The following is a 23,359-nucleotide window of genomic DNA, read 5'->3' on the forward strand; positions in this document are numbered from 1 at the left end:
GGAATATTATTCAGCCGTGAGAGAGATGGAAATCTTGGAATTGTGACAACATGGATGGACCTTGAGGACATTGTACTTAAGTGAAATAAGTTAGAGAAAGAAAAACACTTCATGGTGTCACTTATATGTAGAATCTAAATAATAATAATAATAAAAAAAAGTCAAACTCACAGCAACAGAGAGTAGAAAAGTGGTTGCCAGGGGCTGAAGGGTGGGGGAAATAGGGAGAGTTTGGTAAAAGGGTATAAACTTTCAGCTGTAAGACAAATAAGGTCTAAGGACCTAAAGTAAATTATGGTGGTAATAGTTGATAACATTGTTTTATATAATTGAAATTTGCTAAGAGAGTAGAATTTAAATGTTCTCACCACTCCTGCCTCCAATGGTAAATATGTGAATTGATGAATATATACATTAACTAGGTGGGGATGTCCTTTCATAACGTAAATCTATATCAAATCATCACGATGTACACTTTAAACACCTTACAATATTATTTGTCAGTTACACATCAGTAATACTGGAAGAAAGAAAAGAATTAGATGTTGAATTGCAATAAATCTGTAGTTTGGAAGCAAACAAGGAGAAAACCCTGAAGAGTTTGCAGATTATCTCGATTGGTGTGTGGGGGGTAGTTGGTGGGTAGTGAAGGAGTTGCCCAGAGCGGAAGGTGATTGGAAGCCGCATGAAGAGGGTGAAGTTGGAGGAAAACTTTGTAAAGTCTCTTTTCGTCCCTTTCCTCCTGGGTACCGTGGCGCAATCCTTGCTCCATGGTTCCCTGCAGAGATTTTGAGAATGGCCCAGCAGGTACAATGGACAGCACAGGTTCCCTGCTCAGGTGAGACACTGATGAAAACAGACGCAACTGATTCGCCACCTCAATGCATTTATTTCTCATTACCTCCTCTTGAATGCCCAAAGCCTAGGGAAAGGCTGTTTCACTGGTATTTCCTCCTGAGGTGAAACCATGATTAGAAAAGTTGTCTGGTTGGTTGGCAGCACTGAAAATGATCGTGTGGCTCTGATGACCTTGAGTCTCTCTGCTTTTGGATTAATCAATGCCCTTTTGCTTCTTCATTAGAACCGAAGAACACTGGGGCCTGGCCTTGAGCCTCAGTAATTTTTATGAGATGGAGGAGTTGATAACCCCAGGGAAAGATGAGTTCACTGACCAAAATAACTAAGCACCTAGGGAGTTAAATCACCTAATGGAAGGAACAAACTGGATAATCCATGCTAACTATGGCAAAATTATTTTTAAAAAAAGAAAGAAAAAAACACAAGAATTTAAAATAAGCAGAGTAAGCATAATTAAAGGAATAAGAGACTTCTGTTTATAAGGTGGGCTTGCTGATCTTCCTTCTGTGTCCACTGAGCAGGAGGGAGAGGCCTGGCGAGAGATGGTGCAGTAAAGAGAGGAGGCAGCCATAGGGAGTCCTGCAGAACCACTGCCTGGGGAGGCAAGAATGCATGCCTGCCTGGACCATGTCTGGGCCACGGAAACAGAGCATCAGGGAGCTGGTCTCAAGCCATCTTGTTGCCGCCCTAGATAAGAAGTTTACTGTCTGGCCGAGAGGATCCCATCTCATTAATATGAGAATGTGCTATGTGGATTGGGTTGAGGGGCGGGGTCAGGCTGACGGATGCAGTGGGAAGGCCCTCTGCAGCTCTGACCCCGAATTTCACATAACTACCTATTTGAAGAAGATGCCATTTAAAGACCATCTCAAACCAAGATGGCACCCTCAGGGGAGAGGATGGCCCCACCCACCTCGCCTCTGCTTTCACACCCTGTGAGAGACGAGGAGCAAGAGAAACTAGGGGGAGGGGGGAGACGAAGAAGTGACAGAACTCGCCATGGATTCTCTCCTGAATCTTAAGACACGTACTCCAAATTCCTTAGGCCAGGGAAGGGGCGAAAGGAGCATAAGATACGAACTTTTAAACTGTATTAAAGAGGACTGGACTAACCCTTTTTACCTCCCAAAGGATTAACAACACTATGAAATGTATGTGAGAAGTTAACAGATGTGAAGAGGGATTCAACAGAGCAGGAGTGAAGGCAGCTGGAGAAAAACCGAAATTATTTCATATTATTTTATATTATATTTTAGATTAGAATAGAGTCGAGATTGTTTCTTATACATGTCATATTGGAGAATTTCTTGCACGATATACTTAACAGTTTTAAAAGGTAAAAATGGGTATGTTGAATAAAAGATAGGAATATGGTTTAGTTCAAATTCTCTGAAAATAAAGCACACGCACAAAAAATCACAGTTGCTAAAATATTTACCTGCTCAAAGTTGGGTAGCACAACATCTTCATCTCCAAGGACAAAAGTCACCATGCTGCAGACATGAATGGAATGCCCTACTGGCGAATATGCGCTGAAGAGCAGCATATGTCTCCTAAAGAGAATGGATACTATATGAGGACCATGGGTTTCCTCTGTTTGGAGTTCAAGAGCCTCTGTTAGTTTCTTGAGGACAGTTTGTGCTCAAAGTCAAACACTAGTAAGACTTGAATTCAACAAAGATGGCATAAAGACCTTTGAATGCTCACTCAAGAACCCTCAGAGATCGTGGAAGCTATATTTCACCATGTCAGACAAAAATAGTTGCACTGAATGACAAACTGGCACATGTTGGAGGTATCTCTCACATAACGCAGTCACTTGTGAGGGATTAGGCTTGATTTTTCCCTTAACGTGGATGCCAAATGGGATCTCCAGAAAGTAACCTCACAGGGTGAAATCCCAACGGGGCGGGTCAGGGGGCTAGTAACGCCCCAGGCAGACAACTTCTTTAGTAAAAGTCTCACCTCTGTCTTAAACAAGCCCTTCCCGTTGCTTTTGTGCATCTTAAAAATGCCTCTTTTCAGACTTCGCATTCTAAAGTGTGCCACAATCAAAGAGCAAATCAGGTTAGCTACCCTGTGATCGATCCAGTCCCCGCTTTGCCTTCTCCCCTCTTCATGCAATCTTCCTTATGACCCCACTCAATGTATCAAAGAAACTGCAACTATTATTTTCCGGAGCATTTGAGATCTTGTTTCTTGGCAGTTGTCATCAGTCTGGCTCAAATCAACTCTTAGAAAAAGTCTCTACAGGCTTAGACATTTCTTATATAGACACTAACAACAAAAATAATTCATGGTGGTAACCAGGCTTTGCGGATATTGTAGTCATTTTCTCACAAATGCATAATTGCATGCATGTGAAGTGTGTTTCTCTTACCAGGTTTCAATGTTATTGAGAGCAGGGACGTTTGCTTCCCCTCAGTTACTGAGCACTTAGAGCATGTTCAAAACATACATGTCGATAGGATAGGTCCAGTGGAGTAAAACGTGAATGTAAGATTCTTCATTAGTTCCCTGTCCTTGGTTTTCCGGATGAAGGAGCATTCAGAGTAATAATATCTGGAAGAATCTCCCCATGACAGTTTTTAGGGCAGGTGTGAGAAATAGTGGTTTTATCAATTTATTGTTTTCTAGAAATATTGGATGCTTGCCACCCAATAGTTTAGCATTTGATTTTTTTTTGCGTACGCTTTCCTTATTTGTGCAAGAGCCATTCTTTTCATCGATCACATAGAATTAGCATGAATAATCTTGGGAAATCCAGTAAAAATATTTATTTCATCTGAAACATGAAGTACTATTTTGAAATCGATTTGTCAAAACCAAGAAAATGTTTTGATTATATGTATTTTCTTTAAAATAGAATATGTGATGCGTTTAGTCAACTTTATCTTAATTAAAAATAAAATGCGGGTAAAATCAAAAACAACAACAGGTAAAAAAAAACTACAGGTTGGTGGGAGAAACGCTACCAGTTGGAAAAACAAAATTTCTCAATCTGTTTTAAATAAAATTGTAGTTCTTGCTAAGGAATATAAAAAGATTTGTAAGAAAACAAAAAGGATTCTTTAATAAATGAATTTCAGGAAATGCTGGTTTAAACGCATTTAAACCATATTCTTTACTAAAGAAATTACTAGACTCTGAAAAATATGACTCTACCAAAAGAAGATTCAGTATACAGCATTTTTTTTTAGTGTATTTGTTCATGAAATTATTTTTCTCAAGAATTATAATGATAGACCTGTTCCTTATGACATCGCTTAAGGATGTCCTAGAGTCCATTTGTTTAATTATTTAGAAATCAACTGTTTACACGGCTTTAAAAAAAGTTCTTACTATAGAGAAAATGGGAGTCATTGCATACCCAACAGGCAGACGAACCATAGCAGCCTTGGTAGCATAGGTGTGAATCTTCAGAACGAGATTGCGTGGCTTCAGCGATTTCCAAGAAAATGTTTCAGCTGTAAGCAGTCCAGGCTCTACGTGGGGGCTGTCTTTTGTTAAAGCTAGGGGAAGTAAAAAATATTAAGACTTTATTGTGAATTTATAGCTGGCCCTCACTTCACAGCATTAATAATAATAATAACAATGATAGAAATTAGCAGTATTATAAAAATGTTCACAAAACATTAGAAATTACTCTGGGTAAGTAATTATTGGAAATAACACTTAAGTGGAACCCAGATATCCTCCCTGTCCTATTTTCCTACTCATAATCATCCACCTCAGTGAAGAAACCAGGAATGGAAAAGTGGAGAAGAGGAAGACAGGCGAGGCTATTCCATGGTGGTGAAATACCATCACTTTTATTATCTGTGGCAGTGATTACAATATCCATCTAGATGCAATTTTAAAGGGGAGAAAAGAATCCACATCTGAGAACATAAGAGATTTTCCTACAATAGTGGCAAAGTAAGGTTACAATAGTCCACTGCTTATCTAAGGTTTTACTTTTGATTCTTAGCTTTGATGGTGTATAGAAATAGCAAAAAAAATGAATGACAAATAAATTTTAATTTCAAATGTTTCTCTTAAAATGAATAAAGAATGTCAACTATTCTTCATCAGTAGCTGAGGGTAAAATACATTTAAATTTTTAAAAAATTATTGAGATAAAATTGACATACAACATTGCATGAGTTTAAGGTGTACAACATGATGATTTGATATTTGTGTATATTGTGAAATAATTATCTCAGTAAGTTCAGTTAACATCCATCACCACACACAGTTATAAATCTTTTTCTTGTGATGAGAACTTTTAAGATCTATTCTATTAGCAACTTTGAAATATACAATACAGTATCATTAACTATAGTCACCGGGCTGTTTATTAGATCTCTAGGACTTATCATTTTACCCTCAAATACTTATCATATATCATAAGTATCATTTTACCCTCAAATACTTATCATATATCATAAGTATCTCAAATACTTATCATATTTCCAGATAACACTCAAGCTGAGGATATAAGACCCCAGCACGATCTGAAATACTTCTACACACATAGAATTTAAATGTTTTAGGGTATGGCATGGCTTAGGAGTTATTGGTTAGGTAGAAATACTAAGCTTACACCACCAAAATTTAAAAAGTTTATTAACCACGTATTTATTGTCCTGTTATATAGTAGATACCATTCAAAGCATTGGGTATATCTTGGTGGAAAATCATAATCTCTGCACTTAATGTTGGGAAGACATTCAATATTAAGCATTCAAAAAACATTTATTGAACCTCTACAGCGTCAGGTACTGTTAATTTGAGTTAGAGATAAATGCTTTACGAAAGCAGGCCAAAGAATTAAAGAATGATAGTTTGTGCTTATGTGCATGTGTGTGTGTAAGGGGCTGGCCTTACAGGGACACACAGATGGTCCGTCCATTAGAACAGGAGGGAAAGCTAACTAGAGCTTGGGAAAGTTCTTTGTGAAAAGATGAGGCAGGTCATTTCGGATTTTTTTCTATTTCTTCAGTGAAAACAGCATGATAAGAGTGGGTACTGGAGATTTGAAGAGAGAGAGAAAGATTCGAAGGTTGGAAATCGTCATTAGGAGAATGAGGGTGAGAGAATGAATGAATGGGAGAAGTGTCATCAGTGCTGAGGGGCCTTTATGACTGCTGCGGTCCTCAATTCAAAGCGAGACCAGCTGGGACAATTGTTTTTACTCCAGTCTCATGCGGCTGCTCTGATGCAGCCACAGGTTAGGCGGAGAATTCCATCGTTGAGTTCGATCCATATTTTGACTTGAGAGGGTAAGAACAATTGTGTTGATGTACACGTGAGGATACAAGGGCAATGGTGGACCATGGAGACTAAGCTGGGACTGACAGAAAGAAAGACATGAGAAGAGTGATAGAAAAAGTGGCAGGGTGTCTGGATGGTGATCCCAGTGGAGTCCAAAAATTGTAGGAGTGGGAGTTCTGGAAAATGTGAACTGCAGAGTCAGGGGGTGGTAGTCGCGAGCTTGAAATTGAGATGATTGAGACAGTGCAATTATCGGTACGATAAGTTCTAAAGCATGATCATGAGAGTAGTGGGCCAAGGTGGGATGAAGGAAAAGATCTTCAGAATGGTTAATTTAAAGAAGAAAGAGTTCATGTTCTTTAGCAGAATGTGAAAGAATCAATAATGATGACATGTACGGGTAGGAAAAAAAAGTGACTAGGTGTGTCAAAGAGGAAACAGATAACTGCAGTAAGAAGAGGTGCAGGTGGTAAGAGTGAGCACAGCCCTTGGTGTCTGAGGAGTGCGATGATCATAGGAAATGATATGACTATCCTAGAGGGTCTGAAGAGGAAACAAGTTCCTTTATCCAGGGCCTAAAAAAAAAAAAAAAAAAAATGTGTTTCTCCTAGACTGAATGAAAGTGAGCTGGGCTTTTAAGACTGCAATCTTCTCAGAGCTCGCTTACCTCCAGATTCTCCCCAACGTACCAATGCAGAAAAGCAAACCAGTAGTTCAATAGGTTTTAGACTATCCACAAAGAGATAGTAGGACACTCGTTCATCGGAGAACTGCAAGAAATCAGACCAACCATTGAACTTAATATTACTTTATAAATGCTGTGTTCTCCACATCTAATAATAATGCAATGCCTATCGTTTATAGAGAATTTACTGTGTTCTAGACACCACAATCAGTACTTTACAGGTTTCGCGATATGAAGAAAATCATCCCGGGTGAATGTTGGCAATAATCGGTGGAAGCTGGATGTGTGGGGGTCTGGCCACCACGACAGAGAGAGGCAGAGCTCATCTCCGTAAGTAAAAGAATACATTTGTTCCAAAAATGACAAAGAGCAGAGGAACCTGGGCCCAGGCCAAACGGTGCTCAGAGACTGGGTTCCTGATAGGTAGAAGGGCCACAGGATAACTTTGGCAGAGAATGGAAATGTTTCACGGGAACGTATTATGGTATTTTACAGAGTGGTATGTGATATAAACCCTCTCTTCCTTCTTTCTACAAGATCTTCAGACATATATCCATCACATGCTAATGTACCAGGCTGGATTTTCATTTTGGAGATGCAAGAAAAGTGTTGGGTAAAACCAGAACTTTCCTTAAAGGACAGCCACATAAGCGTTACACACATATGATCTCAATCCATCCTTTACGGTACTACTAATATTTATAATTCTAAATAAAGAAACCTAAACAGAGAGAGGGTAAGTAATTTTCCAAAGGTCACAGAGCTTGCAAGTAGCAAGGTTGAGATTCAAAAGTAAGTCTTTCTATCTACCTTCCCATCTATCTACTTTGAGACTGGTATTCTTGACTACTGAGCTATTATTGCCTCTCAAATTCTGTGTTTCAACATAATTTTGACTCATGGTATATGGTAAACGTGTTCAATTAATTTAACCATCATTATACTACTTTAAAAGCTTTTCAGATTATTTTACCACAATACTTAAATAACCAGTTAAAATATGAACGAAAAATCTCTAGTAATACTGTGAAAAAGGAAACTTTGTTATTTAATCAAATATGACAAGATTGCTAGAAATGGTTGATAGACTGTAACAATGGTTTAAATGATTGCTTCCTCCAGTATTTTGCAATTCTTAGCATTTGACACTTTTTTTTTTCATTTGTTTCCATTTTGCTGAATCATGTGGGTAATAAAGACAGTTTTCCCTCACATTTACTACAAAAATCTGTGAAGGACCCTTGGATTGGCAGACCCAGTGTGCATGCCTGATCATGATATTCTGCACAGAGCTCATTTGCTGTCATTTTTAGTCTGAGAATTTGGGGCTGGGGTGGCCCCAGAAATCAAGGACTCTGCCCTGGTGCCAGACAGGAAACCTTTGAGTGCCCCTCCCCCACCCCACGGGCCACACTGAGCACCAATGGAACCTCTAAGGAAGGTGCAGAGGCGGGGCCCTCAGGTTCCAGGACCCTGCTCAGGTGACAGTGCCTGTGGCCACTAAAATCAGGAATTCTGCCTTCAGAGTCCCACCCCAAGTGGAACACTAATTCAAAACCAGGCAGTGTGGCTGCAAAGCCACTAAACTGCTTCTTCTAAAGGCCACCTGGTAAAAAAGGCAGAGGCTCCACATCAGACAACTCCAGTTCTCATGGTACTTGTGCATACCACTCACGAGTTTGGTGATCTCTGGCAGTTTACTCAACTTGGATCTACCTCAGTTTCCTTACCTGAAAAATTATGATAACCATAGTCCTTTCATAGGGTTTGCTACGAGCAGTTAATGCAATGAAGAACCCAGTTCAGGGCAGGTAACAGAGTCAGCACCCACAAATGACTATCATCTTATTACTGCCAATAATTTGAAGGTGGATAGCTAAGTTAACTGTAAACTACACATTATTCTTATACCATACTCTGAGTTCAGTTATTCCCAATGAACAGTTCTGTTATCTTTATGAAGTCAAAGCATTCCTTGGGTGTCTTTATATAGAGACTCCAGGACCAGGTTGACAGTTTCTTCCTCTGCTCCCATCTCCCAGTCACTACTACAGATTTGATTCTTACTTTCAAAGTAGGCAGCCAGCTAAGAGCATCCCTTGTGGAAAGCTTGAAAGGTTTTCTCTGCTTGTATTTTCATCTAGTACAAGTGCAATGGGAAAAGTCACTACCAAGACTCTTAACTTCTCCCAATTGTGCCTAGTGCTCATGGAGATGTGGTATTATTCCTGGGTGGGGGAGTGGGGGAGGGTTATATGGCCTCATACAAGTAACATGCAAGTTTCAGTACAGTTGACTTTTTCCCCAGAATGTGTTTTATAGTTCTCTCAAAATGTCCACTCAAGGTGAGATTTGTTAATTCATTCAACAACGTTTTATTGAGTTCCTTATGCCAGGACTGGTCCTTCCCCTAAAGATGCTGACACCAAGTGGGTGGGTGGAGGGACACCAAGAAGTAATCAAGCAGTTGGAATGGTGGGCCGTCAGCACCTGGGTGAAGACAGGTCATGCAGAGTGCATGGAGTCAGGGAACTTGACCCAGGCTCTACGGCCAGGGAAGGAGGTCTTACAGGGTCAAGGATGTCCATGCTGTTCTGAAGGATTTCTAAGTACTACTCAGATGCAGGCAATAAGAATGAAGGGAAATGAAGTCCGGGGCGGGGGAGGGGGAGAGAAAATGGGCAAAAATAACAGAAATGGCAGTGAAAATGTGCTGTGTTTTAGGAACTCCACACACTTTAGTAAACGCTTAATTAAAATTGAAATATAGTGAATTTATTTGTTTCTCCTTCATTTATTTATAAAGAAAAAATTTATTAATGTGAATTTATATAATAATGCAGCTCAGGATTGAACCACTACAACACGATCATATGAAGCACATAAGAGGTAGTGGAATTCAGCTTACTCTCTGGATAACAGATTAGCAGAAAACCCTAAGAATTAATTTTTTAAAATATAATCATGTTTCAATTTAAAAAATTTGAAGGTGTTTTTTATTAGCATGATTCTATCAAAGATTTAAGAAGGGAAAGAGAAAAAATCATAATATAGTTACCTTGAATTCTGTTTTTTGAAAGTTAAGGCAGTATGAACTTGGCTTGTGAAAAATATATATTTTCCTGAAAAACATTATTTATAACAGGTTATTGTCATTATATGCAACAGGGTAGTACTACATGTTGAGTTTCTTAGGTTCAGTTATAGGCAGAACAAGATAAAGACAGATGAAAATTTAAAAATAATAACTCAGAGACAAGAATTTTTAAATAAATGCACATGAAAAATTTATACTTACTGAAAGCATACACAGAAGTCTTCAAAATCTAACCATATTTCTTTAGAAACACCTGTATTTATTGCTATAATTTCCTCCTGCGACTTTTCCTGTGTTGCTGTTGTTGGGCTGAACAAATCTCGCTCCAAACTAAATCCATTAGCTGTATGGGCTGCGTCATTCAGTCCAGAATCTGTAACTTCATCTGTGCATGGCAGAAGACAAACACGTCAAACACACCTGTCGTTAAATGTTACGTTATTAAGACATGGAAAATTATAGAGGGGAGTTCTCACATCAAAGTTTAGTTTTGAGAAAACATTGACTGCGATAACATTTACATGCAGGCCTCAGAATTGTGGAGGTCCATACAGAGACATGTCTATAAACCAGGGAGAATCTAATGATACGCATAGTAGAGTGTTGAGAAATTTCTGAATCACTTTCATAAATCTGTGCACATGTTCTTTAGAGACTATGGAGTTATAACAGAAATTAGCTGGCTCATGTACTTAAAATCTGCCATACAAATACATTCATAGAAGAGGGGAGGGCTCAGACAACAGAAGGAGAAATGAAAACTTGAAAGATCTGTTGTGGATACTGTATTTCAGTGACTTAATTGCTCTCCACAGTCGGTGATTCTGTAATCTTATTTCTTGTTCATTAGGTAATTCCATAAACTTCTTACAGGCTTCTTGAACCTAAACTTGCTGCCTAACACAGTGTGGGATTTGAGGTTTGGCCAAGTCTTTATTTAGGAACCGAGGAATTTGCAGTAGCTTCAGTGCTTTGATCATGGCGTGCATGCCTTAAAACACATGAACTTTACTCATGGGACTTTAGTCAAACTGTCGTTTATTTTGACTTTAAGCTTAAATTTAACAAGTGAGATTATCTGATTTTTCTAGCCCAGAGCAGATTAGACTCAGCACATCAGAGAAGACACTTAGAGAGGCTGTTTAGAGCTAAAAGCACAAAAGCAGAGACCCTTTTGTGCTTTGAAGTCTATGAAAAAAAGTCATGAGAAGATTATTAATTTACCTTTTCCAGGTATAACTTGTGAAGGAATATTACCCTGTGAATTGAAAGAAACACATTTAAAAAAATTTATAAATTCAACAAAACATGACAGCTATCTAAAGCACTCCAATTTTTTTAGAGTCAATAGTCTTTTAAACATTGAAGACATAGATTTCTAAAAATACTTAGTAAAGCATACAGTAAAACAGAATTTGTTGTTAACCTTAAAATGCAAAAGATGTGAATTTAATGAAATGATTGAGGATTTAAGTTTGACATTAAAATGCAGAATATTTGAGTTTATTAAATGATTGAATCTTATAATAAAAGTTAAATTAAAACAATAATATCCCTGAATAGATATATAACTGGTACAAGGCACCTGTCATTAATACTATAACTGGCAATTAATGAACAGAACCTAGAAAGCCTGGTTTCAAATTACCAAAAAAAAAAAAAAAATGGTTCCTCAAAATGTTAACAGAGAAATGAAGTCGAATCCATATGTACAATTCTGTTTTCTCTGGAACACAATTAAAATAAGTATAAAAGGTAAAATGGTATAAATTTGTACAGACTGATGATGGGTAATTTTGACAATATTTTGGATGATGTAAAGTAGATGGGGATGATAACAGAGTCTCTGATGAGTAACAGATGATAACTGAATATCAAATGCTAACGAGAAGAAAGCCCATTCATGCCTTAGGACCCCAGAAACAATTAGTAGGCATCTGAGAAATAGAGAATGAGACATGAGATGAAAACACAGGAACGGGTTGAATGTCTGTAGAAGGAACAGACAAATTCCCACTTCTTCCAAATCCACTGAGCATCTATCATTCTTATGCCTCAACAGGACACCGGAAGTGGCTTAAGTAAAGAAATTACATGAGAAATCTTCAGATCTGGGTTCGCAGATACCATGGAAAATAGGATACGCTACGATATAGAGAGGAGAGGAATTAAGTAATTGTTCACATGCTGAACCTTGAGATTCTCAGCAACTCTGAGCTGCCTGGCATCAGTAACACTGATGGATAAGTGTAGGCCAATTCCCGTGACCTCGTTCCACCCTAGTAAGGAGATTAGAAGACCTTTTACGGGAGAAGCTTACCAGAGCCTAGGACAAACCTCGGGGAATCTGACATTTGGAACTAATCTCACCCCCAGATGAAGCTCATTCATCCCCAATTATCCTAAATTAATGCTACCAGTTGCCAAGCTCTATCAATGCCATAAAGCTGCCTCCAATCAGTAGCTCTTTAATGTAATAAATTCCTTAAATGCATATGTCCAACAAAGTATAACCAGACAATTGAAGAAAGATTCTTATATAAAAGAAAATAATCAGTGTGGGTGAAGAGAATCATAGAAAACAGAAACAATAACATAGGGAGAAATTTTTTTTTTAATTAGTAATATCAGATAAGAGGACATTCATTTATCAAATAACAAACTTCTACAAAAATATAATAAAGATCAAGAGAGAGCTCTTAGAAGCTAAAAATAGAAAAGTGAAATTCAGTAGAAAGATTGGATGGCAAATTTGATACAAAAGACAAAGAGATTAAAACTATAAAACTTTTAAAAGAAAACATAGGGGGAAGTTTCATGACATTGGTTTTGACGATGATTTTTTTGGATATGACATCAAAAGCACAGACAACACAGGTAAAAATAGATAAATTGGACTATATCAAAATGAAAATAATTTTAAAAACCCTGATATTTAAAGGACACAATCAGTAGGGTGAAAATGCAACCTACAGAATAAAAAAAAATTATTTTAAAATCATATATTTGATAGACGGTTAACATCTAGAATATATAAATGAACAACAACAAAAAACCCTGATTAAAAAATGGGCAAAGGACTTGAATAGACATTTATCCCAAGAAGATATATAAATGGCCAAAAAGCACCGAAAAGATGTTCAACATCAATAACTCTTAAGCAAATGCAAATTAAAACTACAAGGAGCTATCACCTCACATTCATAAGGATGGCTACTCTTACGGAAAAACACACACACACACACACACACACACAACAGGAAATAACAAGTGTTGGTGAAGATGTGGGGAAATTGGAACTTTTGTGCACTCTAGGTGGGTACATATAAAATGGTGCAGTTACCGTGGAAAACGGAATGGCGATTCCTGAGAAAAGTTAAAAATTAAAAATCACACAACCATACAATCCCACATCTGGGTAAATGAAAGCAGCATCTCAAAGAGATATTTGTACACCCATGTTCACAGCAGCATTATTCACCAAATGTCCACTGATGAATAAATGGATTAAAAATGTGGTATATACATACAATGGAATATTATTCAGCATTAAGGAAAGGAACATGATACACTGTAGATGAACTGAGAGGATATTATTCTAATTGAGATAAGCCAGCTACAGAATACAAATACTGTATGATTCCATTTACAAGGTGTACTTAGCATAGTAGATTTCTAGAGACAAAAAGTAAAATATGATTTTAAGGGGCTGAGTAGAGAAGGGGATGAGAAATTGTTGTTTAATGGGTATAATGTTTTTTGTGAGATGACATGAGTCCTGGAGATTGGTTGCATAGCAATGTAAATGCACTTAATATTGTATTGAGAAAAAGAAATTCTCAAGGAAACAGTATAAGAGAATTCTCCAGAACTGAAAAACATGAGTTTCTATGTTGATTGGGCTCATGTAGTACTTAGCATAGTTCACATAAAAAGACTCATTGCCAAAGTGATCATTGTAAAATTTTAGCATTCCAGAATAAAAAGAAAATCCTAAAATTTTCCAAGCGGGCAGAAAGACTCACATACAAAAGATCGAAAATCAGAATAATCTGTATTCTCAATATCAATCAGACTTGAAGGTGAAAGACACAGGACTAAGAAAGAGCTTCAAATTTCTGAAAGAAAAAACATCCAAACTGAAATTCTATATCCCACCGAAATATAAATCAGGCGGGAGAGTAGAATATAGGTATCTTAAGGCATACAAATTCTCATAATTTCCACTTCCATACATAATTTCTCAGGAAATGTTAAAATATGCACTCCATCAAAATTAGGGCATAAACCGGGAGGAGAATGTAGTTTCTAGAAAATAAGAAATCTCAGAGGAGAGAGACAAAAAGTCCAAAGATGTCAGGTGCCAAGTTTCTATCAGTTTCAACTGAAGCAAAAGAGCAAAGGATTCCAGGGGGTGATGACTCCAGGAAAACAGCTGACATTAATAGAGTATCTGATGTGTTTGTGTGGCAAATGGTATCTAGAGGAGTTCTTCCTTCCTTCCTTCCTTCCTTCCTTCCTTCCTTCCTTCCTTCCTTCCTTCCTTCCTTCCTTCCTTCCTTCCTTCCTTCCTTCCTTCCTTCCTTCCTTCCTTCCTTCTTCCTTCCTTCCTTCCTTCCTTCCTTCCTTCCTTCCTTCCTTCCTTCCTTCCTTCCTTCCTTCCTTCCTCCTTCCTTCCTTCCTTCCTTCTTCCTTCCCCTTCCTTCCTTCCTTCCTTCCTTCCTTCCTTCCTTCCTTCCTTCCTTCTTTTTTGGTGTTTAAGGCCTACTATTGTGTCATAGAAAAGTAAGCAAACGAAAAAAATGCAGTAACTAGCTTGTACAAAAAGTTGTGTAAGGAACATCTTAATATTTGCTTCAGCAGTAATAATCTTTTCACAGCTAGAATACTGATTCGACAAAAACTTGTGAAATGAAAAAAATCTAGAACACAGAGAAAAGTACAGGAAAGTGGAGGTAAGTAAGGACGGGAGTGCTAAGTCTTTATCTTCCGTAACAAGAAGTCAGGAGATGACGTCTACATTGATAGAACAAGAAATAACAGAGTTCAGTTATTTAACACATTTGTAATGATGTCTGCCACGTATTAGGCATTTTCACAGGTGCTGAGGGAGAAATGATATATGATAAAACTAGCACATCATAGTCATCATAAAGCTTACTATTTAGAAATATGAAGATATATACCAGAAAAAAAAAAAACTAAAATAAAAGTGATTGATTGACTGTGAAGAAGAAAGCTAAGGAATAAGGAGGGGTAAGACAGGTTGACTATTTTTATGATCTCAATGGTAATTTTTTACTCTTTAGAACTATTGTATACAAGTTTTAATTTTTTTTAATCTTTAAAAATGTTAAAGTTTATTCATTTTCCTTATAAGATTTTCACCTTATAGTCTCTGCTTTCCAAAATACTAAAAAATCTGTTTACCTAGATGTGATGATGTGCCCTCCAAGGTATCTTACACCAGCTGTACAGGTTGGTAAAAGTGAACTATGGTTCATTCATATAATAAAACATAACACAACTTTAAAAATGAAGACATTCTTTAGGTATCGATATGAAACTATTTCCAGTATACATTGAGTAACAACTTTTTTTAAATTTGTTAAAATTTGAGTAGATAAAAAGAAGGTGGTAGAATCATGTGTATGTTGCTTTGTATTTATGTAAAGAAATACAGTGTCCTACAGAGAGCAGTGAAGATGGGAGAGGTTCATAAATGGGAGACTTCATGTATGCTTTATATTTTTAATTTTGAACATGTGTATATATTCCCTATCAAAAAATAAATACCTTTTCACACCCACCACACTGGCAAAGTTGAAACGTCAGATAATACAAGTGCTGGCCGGAATGTGGAGCAAAGAAAATTCTCATCCAGTGCTGACAGGAGTGGATATGGATACACCCATATTGGAAAACTGCTTGGTATTTTATGTAAAGTTAAACAGGTGAATACCCTATGACCCATCAATTACACTCTCAGATTCATAGCCTAGTAGAACTTCCTAATCTAGTGTCCACTGGGGCTAATGGTTAAATTTCAGGAGTCCATGAACATGGGTAATTTTTTTAAAAAAATTAATCTTTAGCTAAAGTTCAACACTTTCTTCAATTATCAATTTATCAATACAGATGAACAGCCATGATATTATTAGCAATAACTGTAACTTCATCCATAAAAGAAATCGCAATATTTTGCATTATAGTTGTTGCAAATATATTAAAATATCATGTATGCTGATCACTACTTTGAAATTACAGCACTTATTAGGCCCATTGTTAGATTTCAGATGTTATACTTTCCTGTCTACAGATACTCTTGTGACCTATAGCTGACCAACTAACTGGCAGCCACATTTAGTAGTCATTCAACCGTCAAACAGTGAAGTTGTGTGTTCTTGCAGTGCTAACTCAGACAGCTATTTTGCCTTCTACTGTTTCCTATCAAAAATACCCAACTAATACACAAGAAGAGAGTTGTTTTCACCGTATATTAAAGTTTTAAAAAACTGGGAGCCATATATAGCACATAAAAGTTTATAAACCCTGTAACTAAAAAAAATTCTTGAATATGTGTACAGAGATGTTCAAGAACAGTCATGGTACCATTGTTTGCAATAGTAAGAAACAAGAAGCAATGAAGATAGCCATTAACACTGTGAAAGTTATTCATTAATTACCTTCGACCAGTGAAATGAATGAACCGTGACCATGCAGTAAAGGAGATGAATCTCATAAACAATGTTAAATGAAAGCAGTCCCAGAGGAATTAATACAAGAGTCCATTTAAATAAAACTACATAACAATTAAACTAAGCTATCTATTATTTATAAATGTATACTTAATTGGCAAAATTAGAAGAGTAGTGAGTTAATTAATATCAAACTCTGAATGGCAGATAGGAGATACAACCCAGAAGAGACACACAGGAGACTTTCGAAAGAGATGAATATTCCATTTTCTAATCTAGGTGATGGATACACAGAAGTTTACTTTAACAGTATTCTTTATTCTGTTCAGATGCACGTGATACATTCCTTTTATGTATAATATATCTCACAATTTAAGAAAAACCTTTTTTTATAATTCTTTTATAAGAATTGAGTCAATAATAAAAGTAACATAATTACCTGAGACGTAGCTCCTATCACTTGACTTAAATCTAGCTGGCTAACGGTTGCAGTTTCATCATTTTCAGTAAAAGAAGATAAACCAGATCCTGGAGGGATCCCCTTCTTAATAAAAGATTGTACAAAATGACTAAAGGGGGAAAAAAAACTTCTGTTAACTTAATCTCTTCTTTAAAGCTACTAATAAATAACTGCAGTTTTGTATTGAGATGTAATCGGCACATAACGTTAGTTTCAGTTGTACAGCAAATAATTCGACATTTGCATATATTGTAAAATGACCACCACAGGTGTAGTTAACATCTATGGCCACACAGAGTTACAATTCTTTTCGTTGTGATAAGAACTTTTAAGATCTACTTTCTTAGTATTTGTCAAATATTTAACACAGTATTACTAACTATAGTCACCACATCGTACATTGTAACCCCAGGACTTATTTTATATATATATACCTTGTACCTTTTGACTGCCTTTACTCATTTTGCCCACCCACCAACCTAACCAATTTGTTCTAAGTGTCTAAGAGTTCGGTTTTTGTTTTCCTGTTTTCTTTAATATATGTATTTTCTAGATTTTACTTATAAGAGATCATGTGGTGTTTGCCTTTCTCTGTCTGACTTATCTTACTTAGTATACTGCCCTCCATGTCCATCCATGTCGTTGCAAATCCCAAGATATCCTCCTTTTTTATCACTGAATAATATTCCATTGTATATTAAGTAACTGCAGTTTATCAACAATAGAAAGTGCTGATTTTGTATACTATCATTCCATTCTTTTACAACCAATCATATTTTTTCTTCATGTCAAAAGCATTGAATTTAATTCTATATTACTGAAGAAATTTTCTCTATCAGTCAATGCATTGGTGTAAAATGTTTTTGGACACTTTTAAAGCTATGGTCATCAATTTTGAATGTTGACGAGCAGAATATAGGAATTTGACAACCTTTAGAATTGATTTACCTAAGAATCGGAGTAATGTATCAGTGAAATAGTACTCAGAGTCAGAAATTTAACTATGAGTCTTGAGCACCTTTATAATGGAGGTATTCATATTTGCGACACAAGTATTCAGTATTTCCTTCCAAGTAATTGCTAATATGGCTCAAATCACCATTGCCATAGCTAGAAATTTATAGGCACAATAAGACACTTGTTATAGTATATACATTTCAGATAAGTGTGTTTCAAAGATGAAATTATATATTATTTATAGAGACCTTCTAAACTTTTGGATTTTTTTCCTTGGTAGTGTTCATTAAAACAATTCACCTGAAGCAATCGTCGCTGATTACCCAAAATTGCCACTAGAGGGTAGCACAAACATATTTATGAAATAAAAGGTAATAGTGGCAGCAGTCACTTTCAAGTTTGACAAAAAAAAAAAAAAAAAGGCGGGGGGCGGGAGGCTTGCGTTTATGTCGACCTGAGAACTCAGTAAAGTAGGAGAAGGGACATTTCTCCGCATGGGCTGAAATGCCATTCACATATCTTTGTGTTTCTGTTTGTCTTTGCCAGATAGAACAAATATGCTAACAAATTCATAACAGTTTCAAGTGATGAATAGATTATTTGAATGCAATCAAGTTATATTTTTATTTTGAGATTATTTCCTAATCCCTCTATCCCCTACTCCTGAGATCTACTTGCAAGCATATTGGTCTTCTTTAACTTGTCCCATATGTCTTTTACTGTATTTATTTCCAATTTTTTTGTTTTTGTTTTTGTTTTTGTTTTGATCTCCATGCTTCAGACTAGATATTATCTTTGGACTTATTTTTCATTTTGTTAATTCTCTTTTCTGCTGTATCTAATCTGTGATTAAACACAGCCATATGTTCTTAATTTCAGTTATTATTCCTCGTTTTTATAATTCTTATTTGACTTCTAAAAACCATTTTACATTCATTATTTTTATATTTTTACTTTATTGAGGGATACTTGAAATACAATTAACTATACAAATTCAAAGCATAAATTTGATAGTCTTGGACATATTTATATATCCATGTATTAGTTATCTATCGCTGCATAACAAATTACCACAATTTTAGTGATCATCATCACATCCTCCATTCATATCGTCCTCTATTCCCTCTTATTATTGCTATTTGTGAACTTCCTGGCCATTTCTCTGAACTCATTAAAATCTTTAGACCCAGGATCATAGTCTTTCTTTTTAATTTATTGTCATATCCAAATATTAGCAAATTTGGTTTCCTTCCCCATATCCTCTTCCTTTTTCCTCTTTGCTATTGTCTTTGCTATTATATTTAGTTAGTACTTTTTTTCTCTCTCTAGGAGTGACAAACTTTGTCTCTCAGGTTTCTATGACAATTATCTGATCTTGTGATTTAATTATTAGGTATTAACCCAAAACATTCTTCAGTGTTAATGTTTAAGCAAAACAAAGTACATTATTGTTCTAAAACAGGAATCAAAACGATAAAGCCAGACATATTTAGGCTGTATTTTAACCAATTCAAAAGTTACCTTAACTATTTATAAATATGAAGTAAAATCTAAAAGCATTGTTTTCCTATAATCATTGCATTGACAAAAGCTTTAATACATTTATCACCAAAGCATAAATTGCTATTTATGAAGTGAAATCGACTGCAAAGGTTGAGATGTTTTAATGATTATATTAGAACACTTAAATTCAGTTGGCCTTTTTAGTAGGACAAGGAAAATTCCACCTGGTTATATAATATAATAAAAATGGATTAGATTTTCTCATGTTAATCTATAAATAGAAATATAGGTTGACTAAAAAAACTAAAGTAATATAATAAAAGTTTCATAGTAAAAAACTGCAATTATAGGCAGATAGCTTATTCTTTTCTTTTAACATTTATAAGAACTTCATGCAATAATGAAAACATTATTTTAGAATATTTAACTATTGAGAACTTAAAATTGAGAACTTAAAGAATTTATTTTTTAAATTTTATTAATATTAATTTAATTTATGTAGCCATATATGCCTCATAGCTACTATATTGGATAGAAGATAGTAAAAAATTCTGAATAACTTAGGTGTCTCGAAATATTTTCAATTTAATTAATATTTATTGAGAATCTGTTCTATCCAAGTACTATTTAAATATTAGTGTTATAGATGTAAAGCCCGTACATAACCTTTTAAGTCCCCATTCTAATTATATGTAAGCCATTAACTCATTTTAACAAATTGGTGATGATTCTCATTGTGCCCAGAAATTTAGGGGCAAAGTTCGAAAGATGCAAGGTTATTAGAAGCAGACGATATTGAGCATTAAAATAAAACTAAAACTACAACTAAACCAATTAAATAAATACATTCCAGAAAAGGCTAGCGGTCTGGGCCATTGAGTGTTAGGGTAAGTATAGTTTTTTGAAGTCCCTCTTGCATAAGAAGACAGTAGAGAAATAATGTTAAGTATGATTCATCTATGAAATAAAGAAGCCTTTGAAGATGCTCCACTTAGGAAGAAAACACATTGTTTAATATATTCATTAAATGTACATTATAAGTAGTTGACCTAACACAACTTTTTACCAAACTAATGACAACGATGATAATAAAATTTTATTCCATTTATATTATATTGCAGCATCAGTTAGGATTATTTGTGTCACAATAGCAGAAAGTCTAATTCATGGTACAATTAATAGAAAAAGAAGCTACATTGGCTTTTGTACCTGAAAAGTCTAACAGGAATGCAAAATCACATACAATATTCTATGACCTATCTAGAAACCTAATAAGAAAAAAGAATAGAGTGGAGCATATAATTGTTGTGAAATACTTGAAGAACCGGTATACAGAAAATGAATAAAGAACTAAATCATATTATTTTAGCAGCTTCACAGCTTATTCCTTTTAGGGGAAGAACTGTATTTATTTAGGAGACTTCTGGACAGAGCATGTTACTTGCTAGAAGGAGTAAAGGAGGGGTAAAGTAAGATGTGCTTTGAGGACATAGTCTATGAGAAGGCAGCACAAAACCAAAATGGAGGATTAACCTGCTCTCTGAAGAGAACTAAAGAGGGTGAAGAAGGAGGAGTCTGAAGAGAACAGATAAGACACTCTCCAATGTAGTGAGAAGCTTGGAGACGATGGATAATGGTGGCCAATGGGAATTCACAATCTGAGAGTGGCTGAATGATTTAAAAGCAGGAGTATATGATATTCTCTATTAACTGGGTTTCTCAAATATGACCGAAATACCATGCCTCCTTCGACCTAGCCACACTTTCCATGAAACCATTAGAAAAATCTGTTATATACACAGATAATTGGGGTATTTTTATTGTTTTGGTTTTGTTTGTTTGGTTGGTTGGTTGGTTTTAAGGAACGGGAAATAGAGCAGAATCAAGGTAAAGTGAGTTCTGGGTCCAATTGGGTAAGGAGCAGTGAGGAGAGAACAGCCATGGGAAGTGAAATGCTGAAGCAGCAAATCACGTTCAGTCCAAGATAACAGACGATGCAGACGTATTATACTGCATGTACTCCTCTCTCTTATTTACCCACCGGGGTGTCAATAGGAATAAAAATAAATAAACGCAAAATCATACAGAATGGAAAAAATAGAGGTGCCGCACTGTGTTTAGGGCTTCCACGCAAGAATTTTGGCGGGGCACATTCAACCCATAACATTCACACCTAAAAAGTTAGCAAAACATGTTTGTTAATTAAGTGGATTCGTCAAATCGTAAGCTATGCAAGATCAAGCAAATATACTTTCATTGATTTTATACGTTTGACCTTTTTATTAAATTAATATTCTTCAAAATGCTCTCATTTAGTGTTATTTTTAACTACACGAACCACAAAATTGTTTTTTGCGACCAAGATGCAACTGTGGGAAAGTGTTATCTACTTACGTTTCTGTCGGAATTGTAAAGGGAGTCATTCTATAATTCAAAAATGGACTTGATATCTCAAGAAACTGTTCAGGCTTCTTTATTATTATTTCTAAAAAGAAACAGGCAGTATGATGTACTTTTTCATCTTCTAAGATTACATGCAGAACTTAACATTTAATGTAGCACTAATTCGATTACCATTTACACAGCAAGTTTCAATGGAGTTATGTAGGAATGTCTTAGAATATATAAGTTTTTTTAAATTACTAAAGTATATAGATCATGCCAATGTGAAATTTCTTTAGCTTACTCTTCAGTTGCTTTTCAGATTTACGACAATGAACAATGAAGTCTCAATGAAGAACGTTAGCAATGTCTTCTGGAGTTATTACTTGGCATTTCCTCCTAGTTCAAGTACAGGAATGACTTTCTATAGTTCAAGTCATTCCTGTACTTGAACTAGGTTCTTAGTGAGCAGTGTTCTCTCCTCACTGCTCCTTACCCAAGGAGCAACCTAGGTAGAGGTTCTTAGTGAACCTCTACCACACAATTGCTCAGGACATGAAGAGGAAACGCCGACTAATTCATGGAAATACTAGTGGAAGAACAGAAATGTAACAAAGTAAAAACTGTGAGTAGAAAAGAAAGCCGTAGGGCAAGAAAGGACATGCGGCTATTCCTCAAAGTCTGCAGCTGACCTGGATATAAGAAATTCTCAGTAGATAGGGGTCACAGCCCAGGCGCTAACATGGTGAACACTGGAATTAAACATTAGCTATGGTTATTTTAACAAAAGCTCTTGCAACGGAGGAAAGAATGCCCACTGACGGAAAAAAAGGTGAGGCCCTGACACGTGCATGACTTTTCTGTGCTTGTTCTGTGGTAACCTCTAAAATGATCTCTCTCTCTTCATTTCCTGTTAATATTCACTATGAATATTAAACCTACTAGAGAGAAGAAACACAGTCGTATGGTGAGCCTCAGCGTGGGAGAGTGCAATCACGGAATCCCACCAATCCTTAGCTGCTCCTCCCCAGCTTACAGAAGCGGTTGCTCACATAGAAATACACAATAATCGGCAGCGAAATCAGAAAACACCTGTATGTTCGACACTTTTCCTTTAATTCACCAACTCCTTGATGATCTGAATGAACAATGGCTTCAAGTGTGGCTCCATGCATTTAACTAAAATTTTGTATTTAAAGGTAAAATATTTCCTTCTGGGTGTCATATGGCATTTTTTTGGCACCATCAGCTCACAGCAGAAACACAAGGAATGTAAAGAAATGACTGAAATAATCAAGCAGGATGGAGAGAGGCAGATAGGCCTAAAAAAAAAAAAAATTGACCATTTCTCCTCTCCATCCAAAGCAGATACTTCTTTAATCTTTATTTTTTTCTGATAAGAAGAAAACATTTTGTGCTGGAGAAATCTCTGCTACCAGCTGTACTGGCCGTATCAATGTAGG

The 23,359-nt window shown here is 36.0% G+C and overlaps 1 protein-coding gene across 1 annotated transcript in view; it reads right to left on the reverse strand.

The window, feature by feature from the left end:
• The window catches only part of ADGB (androglobin), a 139,949-nt gene that overhangs the window by 63,794 nt on the left and 52,796 nt on the right, over positions 1-23,359 (reverse strand). The window contains 8 exon segments of the mRNA XM_039846958.1: positions 2,297-2,411; positions 4,229-4,370; positions 6,782-6,884; positions 9,858-9,921; positions 10,098-10,281; positions 11,121-11,154; positions 17,034-17,163; positions 21,909-21,999. Coding sequence (XP_039702892.1) covers positions 2,297-2,411; positions 4,229-4,370; positions 6,782-6,884; positions 9,858-9,921; positions 10,098-10,281; positions 11,121-11,154; positions 17,034-17,163; positions 21,909-21,999 — 863 coding nt within the window.

The sequence above is a fragment of the Pteropus medius genome, unplaced genomic scaffold, assembly GCF_902729225.1.
Source record: "Pteropus medius unplaced genomic scaffold, Ma_sr-lr_union100, whole genome shotgun sequence".
Classification (NCBI taxonomy): Eukaryota; Metazoa; Chordata; class Mammalia; order Chiroptera; family Pteropodidae; genus Pteropus; species Pteropus medius.